The 10,998-nt window shown below is 42.1% G+C and overlaps 1 protein-coding gene across 1 annotated transcript; it reads left to right on the top strand.

The window, feature by feature from the left end:
• Positions 1-290: 290 nt before the first annotated feature.
• Positions 291-10,440, top strand: LOC146687302 (uncharacterized). Its single transcript, XM_085438095.1, has 2 exons — positions 291-647; positions 7,734-10,440. Exons 1-2 carry the CDS (start codon positions 377-379, stop codon positions 8,675-8,677), a joined length of 1,215 nt encoding a protein of 404 aa, XP_085294221.1. The 5' UTR covers positions 291-376; the 3' UTR covers positions 8,678-10,440.
• Positions 10,441-10,998: the final 558 nt, after the last annotated feature.

Below are 10,998 nucleotides of genomic sequence, written 5' to 3'. Positions count from 1 at the left end.
AGATATATATACATAGAGAGAGATGTGTGTGTGTGTATCTATCTGTATATATATATATATATATATATATATATATATATATATATATATATATATATATATATATATATATATATATATATATCCACATATACACACATCCACATATATATACATATATATATAAGACACATTAGAGAACACTGCTCCGTTTATTATGAGAGATTTATAATCATCATTATGTTTATTAGAAGTTTTACAGCCGTCGGTTTTACATCATATCCGCCTTTTCATTTTCCCGGAAGGGAACCAAAATAACAGCAGGGGAGTTGGATCTCACCACATGCATCAGCTGGTAGTTCAGCTTATAGCTGAGGTTTAATCTTCGGGTCATAGGATGTCTTTTCCCTCGTCGTTTCCTGCGCAGGTCGCAGCCATCATGGACGTCTTGGCGAAGGCGGCGGTGGCAGAAATCACGAAGCTGGTGGAAGACGGGAGTCTGGTCCTGCGCCTGGAGCTGAGTCGGAGGGAAGATGAGAATCAGGAGCTCCGAGCAAGTTTGAAGCTGATAGAGGCTGAGCTCAAGAAAGCTCAAGAAGCTGCCGCAAGCACAGCTACAGAAGCCAAACATACGCAGACTACAGCCGAGGAACTGGTGCTCCGAACGGGTAAGAAACGGCAACATCTGGAACCGACTAAACGAACCTTACTCAAAAAAATCTCAAATTTTAACTTCCTTTGCTTATAAAAAGGTTTACTGCACATTAGAACATAAATGATCATCCCTGTCATGTTGTGATGGTTCAAGTTTAGGTTCGGCTGAAGTATGAATCATTAGTAAGTGAAATGTATTCATAAAGCACACTGAAACGTTGCTTTGATTAATGGAGGACCACAAGAGCCACACGCATCAAAACAAAGAATTCTGTGCTTAAATAATGAATTCTGCATTTGTAAATTCATTTTTGAAATAATTGTATTTATTCAAACATTATTAAATAATACATTACTTCAGTAGTTTATTTTAAATAAAAACACTTTTAAAATCTAGTTTTCAAAATTAATTAGTAATCCATCAATAAATACTTATATGAATTTCACAAAAAAAGAATTAAACTCTCAATAAAAACCTCATTTCAAAAACTATTTTCGAATTCCAAATTAAAAAACTAATTTTCAAAATCTTTTTTTTAAACTCAATATGAAAAAATAGAAATAAGTAAATGGTTTCAAAAACCCACGATTTACTAATAACATTTAAAATGGTGATTCCACTCCTCATTTGAAAATCCATTTCAAATGGAAAGAGTAAAGGGAAGTTAAAGTCCAGACTTAAAAGCACAGATGGAGGATGCCCTGCTTATTATGGAACGCCAGGACTGCCATAATGAATTAATTAAATACACCATTAAATAATTAATTAAATGTGGCAATAATTAATTAAAATTGGAATTAATTAATTAAATAAATAGTTATGATATATGTAATTAATTAATTATTGACACATTTAATTAATTATTTATGTATTTCACGTTTTAATTAATTATTGACACATTTAATTAATTAATTATTGACATATTTAATTAATTATTTATGTATTTCACATTTTAATTAATTATTGACACATTTCATTAATTATTGACACATTTAATTAATTATTTAATGATATATTTATTTATTTCATTTTGGCAGTCCTGACGCCTGGCTCTCATCATGAAATAATTTTATCTGTCAGCCTCACCCATCAAACTCAGGGGGCGGGGTTAACGCTGATCGAGTCAAAACCATTGCTTTGGCCTGGTGGCCATTGTTTCTAGCACACAACAACCGGCATGTGGAAGCTAACAGAACTGAGCTTTGAAAAACCCTGTTTGTGTGTTACCAAATACCGTTTTAATATTTTTTTAGCCGAGAATGTAGTGGTTTAATCTTCATGTGTCTGGTCGGTTTGTCAAGATACAGCCTCTTTGCAAAAGTGTTTCGATGATTTCGGAGATGTCGTCCCAGTCTCACGGCAAAGCGTGGAATAGACCCGCTCGCCTCGCAAGCAATCCCACCAACAAAGCGCAGGCCCCGGTACACAGCTGTAGTAACCCCCGCTGACTTCTTTTACTGAGGTTATATTTATCGGTGTTTTATTTCCTGATGTTCTTATGTGTCCTACGTGTTTCAGTCGCCAATTCTGAATTATAACTAACATTAAAACCATGTTTAAGGAGGAGAGAGAGCAAATAAATCTGTTTAACATCTGATCTTTGGGTTTTTGTTCAGTAATCAGCGTGACCTGTGTATAAACACATAAAAGAGATAACGTTGGTGTTTCCGTCATGTAGTAACTGCTGGCTTTAACTGTACAAAGGTTGTTCGACACTATGAAACACATACAGACTTCATGATGTTCGGCTAATATTTTTATTGTGAATATTAATCATGCTGACCTCGCTCTGTACACCACGCAGCGAGGTCAGCATATCCACGATATCCTCAGCTCCATGAGTCAACACAAAGTTTCCCAGCTGACTATCTAACTGCCAACTATTCCAGAGACGTGAAAATATACAGCATAAAGAAAAGTGTAAGAGACTCAGCAGCAGATTAGAATAACAGTTTGTGGCGTGAATAAGACACGGCGGGACCACGGAGCAACGTTCAGAGTCATCTTTATTTACATCTCACCACACCACAACACCCCCAAACCCCTCAGTCCCCGTGTTTTTAACTAGGCGGGCGTGATTAAGGATGCCGTGCAGGTGCGTCCGCCCTCCCTGCACGGCACCGCAGACCACGCCCCACCACATACCCCCATCGCCCGATTGAGGCCGGGGAGCCATCCGGCCGAACCTACTCCCCCACCGCCAGTGGGAGAGGGAATCAGCCCGGACAGCTGGCACCCCCAGGCCCCGGCCAAGCGACGGGGAGGTGCGAGTTCAGGCGGCCGCCCGCGAATCCAGCGGCGCAGGCAAAGCTGGTTCGGAAGTCGGACACGTGACAGGTGCACCCGGCGCGGCCGGCACAAGCGTGAGCCCCAGCTCACAGGTGGCTGGGCAGAGGTGTGGCGTGTACAGGCCTCTGGTGGTGGTGAGGCCGGTCTGGCGAGCACGGCGATCTCAAGCGTGGCGCCCGCCTCGCTCGCCAGTTCCACTCGAGCAAGCTCCCCTGGCACTGGGACCTCCAGCTCCTTGCGCGGCCCCTCCGTCACCGCTGTCGCTCCCTGCTGGAGCAGCCCATAGCGCGACTCCTCCGTCACTACTGCTCCCTCCGCCGCCACTCCCGGCTCGAGCAGCCCCTCGTGCAGCTCCTCTTTCTCCAACCGGCGCAGACCCTCGCGCACCTCGTCTGCCGCCTCCGGTTGGAGCGGCTCATCCACCACTCCCGGCAGGAGCAGCCCTTCACCTGGCTGTTCCCCCTCCTCCGGCAGGCGCAGATCCCCGCGCGCCTCGTCTGCCACCTCCGGCTGCTGAGGTGCCTCACGCGGCTCCTCCACCGCTTCACTGTCCTCGGGACACACCTGTGGGGGTGGCGCCCAGGCCCAGAGCAGCGCCGCCAGCTCCCCAATCCTTTCCAGGTGCCGCTCGGACTGGTCCTGCAGCTCTTCCTGCTGGCGACGCACCTCCGCCGCCTGCTCCCGCTGGGCGGCCGCCATTTCGGCCACCCTCTGGGCCAGCTCCTCCATTCCCTGGCTCCGATATGGACCCGCCGTGCTGCCTCCTGGGTTTCGGCACCAATGTGGCGTGAATAAGACACGGCGGGACCACGGAGCAACGTTCAGAGTCATCTTTATTTACATCTCACCACACCACAACACCCCCAAACCCCTCAGTCCCCGTGTTTTTAACTAGGCGGGCGTGATTAAGGATGCCGTGCAGGTGCGTCCGCCCTCCCTGCACGGCACCGCAGACCACGCCCCACCACACAGTTATACATTTAATAAATCACCAAATGAATCCAAGAAACGAGCAAACCTGTTCCGACAATTTGAATTTGTATTCCCTCAGCTGCAGACTCGCTGCTGTTTAAATGTTTGAAAAGGAAGATTAGATATAAACAAACGTCAAACATAGACTCAGTCTGCCTTCACATTTGATATGAGGCCAGCACGTATAGTGGCCTCAGCAGGCTATTACTGAAATACACGTGCTATATCATAAACTATGATATAAACAGGGAGGTCCTATTAACATGTTTAGTTTTAAAGGACACCTTCCTGCCTTTAGTCTCATTCATGAGCAGTATTCGTTTTCTTCTAACATCCAGAAGTCTGCACAATGTGTTTCATAGTTTGTAACAAGCCTTTGACAGGTAAACATAACATGACCGAAAAAGCAAAAAAAAAAAAAAAAAAAAGAGAGAGAGAGAGAGAGAGAGTGTTGACATAAGAAGAGAAAATGCTCTCAATTATGGAGACAGGCAAATGGTTCATTTATGTTTGATGTGTGTTTATTCCTCCCTAAATATCGTCGGTGAAGTTTGCCATGCACGTCAGATTTTCCTGCGCATTTTTATACCTCTGCCAACAGACAGAAAAAAAAATCACATTCTAACAGACAGCTGGTGCTTAGAATACAGTTGAATAACTATTAAAAAACAGATGATATTTAGATGATAGTTCAGTCTAACACATGTGCCAGTGGTTCATTAAACGTCTGTGAAACTATGCAGTTATGAAACGTAACTTTAACCTCAGCCAAACCGATTTGCTCAGTTGTAAATAAAACAGCGAAGTAAACGTGACCCGACAGACAGAACCTGAGTGAATGAAGTCCAGCGTTTAACCACTGAGAGCTAAAACTCAGCTGAGGTTTGAAAGCTGTGTGCCGGTGATTGGACATCAGCCGCTGATAAAGCTGTTCGCCTATAAAGTGCTCTGTAAGGAAACGAGCTCCAGCAGCTCTGCGCTCGGGGAAAATACTATATTTACTTATCTTGTGCAGTTAAACTGTGACTATCACCAGGTAACTAGGCGTGTTTCTTGAATTAGCAGCAGGTGTTAAACAGCTGACAGATGAGGAGGAGGATGCATGCAGGTAAACTGAGGGTCTGTTGAGCTGATCGCTGGTTTCGTGAGAAAAATGTCAGCTCGTTCTTTATGTTACAGAAGCACAGAGACACAAGACCAGGCGGAAAGAGACGATCGTTCGGTGAAAATGAGAATCTGCGAATGCAACATGTGGAACACGGAGAGTGGAATATGTAAACAAACCGGTTAATGTACCCCCTCGGTGCGCTCTGCATGCTAACTGTTAGCAGAGCTAGTGAAATCTCTGAAAACATCTGAGCACTTTTGCAAACATGTTCTATGTTGACAACCTGACCAGACATACGGCGCGACATTCGCGGCTAAAACACTGTTAAAAGTGTAGCTGGTGACAGAAAAACGGCCTGTGATTTGATCTGCATTCTGGGATAACTGGCTGCCCCAAGTCTACACAAGCAATCGATTATCTAGGATCGACCTGTTTTGACTTACTTTGCACGGCAACCAATCAAATGTTAGAGAAGCTGCATGGGCAGCGTTAACCCCGCCCCCTGAGTTTGATGGGTGAGGCTGACAGATAAAATTATTTCATGACGAGAGCCAGGCGTCAGGACTGCCAAAATGAAATAAATAAATATATCATTAAATAATTAATTAAATGTGTCAATAATTAATTAAATGTGTCAATAATTAATTAAAATGTGAAATACATAAATAATTAATTAAATGTGTCAATAATTAATTAATTAAATGTGTCAATAATTAATTAAAATGTGAAATACATAAATAATTAATTAAATGTGTCAATAATTAATTAATTACATGTGTCATAACTATTTATTTAATTAATTAATTCCAATTTTAATTAATTATTGCCACATTTAATTAATTATTTAATGGTGTATTTAATTAATTCATTATGGCAGTCCTGGCGTTCCATAGCTTATGTCAAGCAGTAACAGTCTAAGGAGAAAGCTACTGGACTTTTTTTTTTGCGCCTGTCCCGTTTGGTTCTTTTGAGATCAGAATTATTGTCTAAAGGCCAAGAAAGTTGTCCAAAGGATTTACTTTACCAAATGGACCATCCCGGCCCTGCCGTATTGGTCTATTTGATTCACTTTGTTTTTAGTGTTAATTTTATTTTATTTTCACTTGTTACACATGGGACAGACGTCACTGGGGAAATGAAAGGGGAGAAAGAGAGGTAGGGAAAGAAAAACAGTGGGGAAGAGAAACTGTGATAAAGGGCAAAAAACAAAAACCAACAAAACAAACAGACAAAAAATACATATATCAATGACCTGGATCACCTGTTGAGAAAGAAAAATAGAGAAAACAAGCAAAAAAAGAGAGCGATAGAATAAACAACATCACGATGATCTATGTGAATATAACAGTAAATACTAAATATTAAACATTATTGTGCAGCACGTAGGATCGACAGCACACAGTGTGCTTTGAGGTAGGAGCCAAAAAGGGTGTAGTTTGTGTGTGTGTGAGCACCCGTGTGTACACCTGTGAGCATGAACGCACTTGTTTTAAAAGGTCCCTTTTAAAGGTCCCTGCTAGAGGGTGTGGGGGGCCATAGCCTCGTCCTCCAGGGCATGAAGCAGGTATGGAGGAGATTCAGGCTCCAGACATCCAGAGGCCCTCAGAGCACAAGAGACTAAGGAAGACCAACAGAGGGGCAGCCGTGCCACTCTCCCGGAAAGAGCTGAGGAGAGCCCCAGATGAGGGGTCACTCAGCAGCCGCGGAGCAGAAGCCAGGGGGGGTTGCAGTGACGTGCCCGTGAGCTCCGCCGGCAGCCAGCTGTGCCTGAGTGACCGAGCCCCAAGCCCAGAGGCCGAGCGAGCCCCAGGCTCCAGGCCCCGACAAGCAGCCACCAGGAGTGAGCCAGTGCGTACCTGGACGCCCATCCCCGGACACAAAGAACCACCAATGCAGCAGCAGGGAGGCCCCACATTCCATTTCTTTTTGTTTCATTTAGTCCTTTCACCCCTCATCCAAGGGGCTTCTTCACTTCCTCATGACATAAGCCAAGGTCATTACCTCCAGATGTTTTAGGTGAAACCACGTTGAGACCTTGCCTAACCCTATCATCTGACCCACTGAGGTCATCTGATGTGAGGTTAAGGCTCAAGAGTGCATTAGAATAGAATAGAATAGAATAGAATAAATCTTTATTATCCCACCGATGGGAAATTTCGATGTTACAGAGCTCTTACAGCAAGGGAAAATAAAATATAAAAGGAAGACACAGGGTGGTCCTATAAACATAAACAACCGAAATTTGTATGTACAGGTATAGGTTATAGGTGCCTGAATCCTTTACCAACAATTTATTTTAGTCTTTGTAGTTCATTTATAAAGATAGTTAAATATAAATTTCTGTACACTGTCTTTCTAACTGCTGGGATATTTTTTTATTATGTCTTGGTCCAATTCGATGAATCAAAGAAATTCATTTTCTTTGACATTCATTTCATTTTCAGATTAAACTGACTGAATCTTTTTTAGCAATATATCAGTCAGATAAAACTCAAGAACTTATGAAGATAAAAACAGTTTATTGCAGTATATCAGGGACTTTCTAAACTTTGTAAAACCTGAGTTTATCAGGAAGCATCCTTTTGTGGCTGACATGTCTAACCATTTCCAGTAAACAGCAGCACTAAAACACTTCTACTGGTGAAACTGGTTAGATGCTCTGTTGACTTGCATTTGTTGGTTGAGAATTGAAATCGAGTGTTAACACGGTTGTCATCCTTTTAAATGCAGACAAAAAGGAAGCTCAGGACATGGTTGCAGTGTCTCTTCAACCAAAAACTGCCCAAAATGTGACAGAAGAGAGCCAAAACATCTGGCCAGTGGTGAAGCACGAGCCAGAGGATGAACCTGCTAACATCGAAACAGAAGACAACACGGCGAGAACAGGTGTTTGCTTCAAGGCAGAGCAGGATGACTTGATGTGGCCTGCTTGTAGCATGTTTGAGAGTAACCCTGTGGCGTTGCAGCAGCACATGCAGATCCTCCCCTCTGGCGCTGATCAGTATTCTCCTCAGAGCAACACAGAAAGTTCCTATAATTCTTTACTGTCTACCACAGAGGAAACTGCAGGCGCGCCAGTGAGAGCGGAGGTAGAGACGCACCCCGCGTGTATGGGAGGCATCGCTTTAGAGTCTGTTCATACTAAAGAGTTCAGATGTATTTCACCCCCTGCAGGCAGTCAGGGTGACTGCTTGCGAGCTGAGCCGTTACTCCCTCTGCCTCACGTGGAAACAGCCGCAGCAATCTCAGCAAGTTCAAATGCTGACGCTCCTAACCAGAGTAGAGATGTCTTTAAAGCCAAAAGGGTGATGAAGGTGTGCAGACCTAATCAGAAAGTCTACGTCTGCTCTTTGTGCAACAAGAGTTTCTCGTGCCTGTTTCAATTGGAGAAACACGTAGCCACCCACCAACCCTCCAAACGCTTCAGGTGCCTCGAGTGTGGGAAATCTTTCACCCAGAAGACCCGGCTGAGGACGCACCAAAGCGTGCACACCGGGGAGAGGCCGTTTAGTTGCAAAATCTGCGGTAAGATGTTTTCGAGGCAGGACAACTGCCTCAGACACGAGCGGTTCCACAGCGGGCTGGAGCCGTACAGCTGCAGGCAGTGCGGTAAAAGCTTCACGGCGCTTGGTAACCTCAAAATACATGAAGAGATCCACCTGCAAGGAAGATAGCGATCAGATACTGCAGCTCTCAGAGATGGACTGCGGTAGTTTGAACATTTGCATGAACCTTTTATTTTACAAGTGTGCTTTGACAGTTTTATTGGAGTGAATGAACAGAAACATAAAAAGCCCTCTGATTTGGATTACAGGGGGGCAGATGCATTAGAGTCATTACATTTATCGTTTGCTTTGTCTTGCTTTTCCATTGGACGCACACCTCTTTGTGAGATATTACACATAAAACTAATATAATTTGACATTTTGTCCCATTAATGTGACAAACTTCATCTCCTGGGAAATCTAAACATAAAAAACATCGTAACTGTTATTTTTGAAAAAAGTTTCTATGTCTTTTTTTCCTAATGGCATGATCACAATTAACCTAAAAAAAGAAGCACTGCTCTGGAGATTATTTACTTTTAAGGGAATATTATTGTGTTTTTGAAAAAAAAAAAAAAACATATAGTAGTGGGTAATATGTATTGATAGGTAACAGATAATAGGTATTGATTTGTAAATAACTGGACATGAATAATTTGAGTTTATTATCTAATTTTTCTGACTAGGCAGCTCATTCTCTTTTTCACGACCATATGTGATGTAGATGTGAAATGTAAAAGTGAGGTCAGAGGTATAATTAGATATTTAGAATCCCCCACAGCAGTAACAATTCCTAAATGTTGCAAAAAACAAAGGCAGCAGACTTTTAATCAGTTTTAAAGATTAAAGACATTTTATGAAAGTTTGACCTTATTTGACCACAACCACCACAACCTACACAGACAGAATAAATTAAATAAAACAGAAACTAAAAAATAACCACTAACTGATAAATAAAGGCATTCTGGTGTTGATGCAAGAGTTAACAGTTTAACTTCCATAAATGTCAACTATTGATTGATTCTCATGCCGCGAGTAGGAACTACTAGAGAGGTGGGGAAGATTTTCTTTTTCTGTGTTCTCATATAAATATTAGATGGCCTTTAAATGCAGTCTGAGTAGCAAACGATTCTCTCAGGCATTGAAACTGCAAGAGCGTGGTGACGTGTGAAGGGCTCAGAGGAATATATTTGGTCTTTGTTTTCAGTTTCCCCAAACATACCACCAGCAGACTGTGTAGTGTAGATGTTCCTGTCGTGTCAGGGGCTTCCTGGAGGGTGTCTGCACTCATTTCTCTGAGAACAGCTTCTGTGGTTAACTCCAACAACTTATATGAACCAGCACTCTTTAGATGGCACATTGAACTGAAAAGATTAGTAAGAAATGGTTTGTTTATTGATGTTAACCGTGATGCTGATTATGCTCCCACGTGGATGCGCACATGGACAGCTGTGGTCACTGGGGTGTGTCGTTGTTTTATACTACTTTTAAGTCCACGTGCAGGGAGGACATTGCACTGTAGTTGCAGGGCACATGGATGCCTGATGATACCCTGCAGGTCCCTTTCAAATTCACAGATGTGGAAACATTTTTTTTTTCCATAAGCCATTTGTGTGTTACTGTTTAGTAGACATTTCTGTGTTTGGGACATTTTTATGCAGTTTTAGATTCTTGTTCAAGAAAATGTTTCATTTGGAAGTTTTAGCTACCTTATTTCTTCTTAATCTTTAATTCTTCAATGACTGTACAAATACTCAAAGAAAACTGTGATTGGTGTGTTTGTAACTTTGTCATACTTCTGTACTCAGAAGTATTACAGTGCCTTGAAAATATACTGGTATCTGTTGTTGAAACATGTCTGAAGAAATTAAATGGTTGGTCCTTTTCTAATATTTGCCCTTGTGATGTAGTTATTAGCAGGACAAACTGTATGTGACTGAAGATTACTTGTCAGATCTTAATTACACACATTTAATTAAAAAGTAAAAACTTTTAAGTGCGCGAGAGATTTTGATTGTGTGTGTGTGTGTGTGTATTCATTGTCTTTTGTGGGGGGTTTTTCCCAACAGTTTAATAAAGTGCAGACAACACAACAATGAGTTAATTGCATTTTTTTGAATTGAAAGTACATTTTTCATTTAAAGCTTCAACTCTGGGTTTCAAATGGTTAGATACATCTGTATAACTGCTCAAATATCTAATCAGATGACAGTAGTTCAATCCATTTAGGCCTTTAGACATGGTCAGCAGGATCGGTTCAAATCAAGCATCAGCATGGGGAATAAATGTGATTTACGCGACTTTGAACGCAGCATGGTTGTTGGTGTTAGATAGGCTAATCTGAGTAGTTCAGAAACTGCTCATCTACTGATATTTTCGTCGATCTCACGGCCCATTGTTAGTCAGTGGTGCTAGATTCAGTCATGCAAATATACTATTTATAAGGTTGG

Source organism: Copadichromis virginalis, linkage group LG18 (genome assembly GCF_057382275.1).
Source record: "Copadichromis virginalis isolate Kocher_CV1m ecotype Utaka linkage group LG18, C_Virginalis_male_GT1.1, whole genome shotgun sequence".
Taxonomy (NCBI): Eukaryota; Metazoa; Chordata; class Actinopteri; order Cichliformes; family Cichlidae; genus Copadichromis; species Copadichromis virginalis.
This window is presented reverse-complemented; position numbering and strand designations above follow the sequence as displayed.

Bases quoted from the DNA above. Each gene is read 5' to 3' on its own strand.
- LOC146687302 (XM_085438095.1), top strand. From the start codon at position 377: ATGTCTTTTCCCTCGTCGTTTCCTGCGCAGGTCGCAGCCATCATGGAC. The intron at 648-7,733 runs GTAAGAAACGGC...TTTTAAATGCAG, and splicing joins GGAACTGGTGCTCCGAACGG to ACAAAAAGGAAGCTCAGGAC.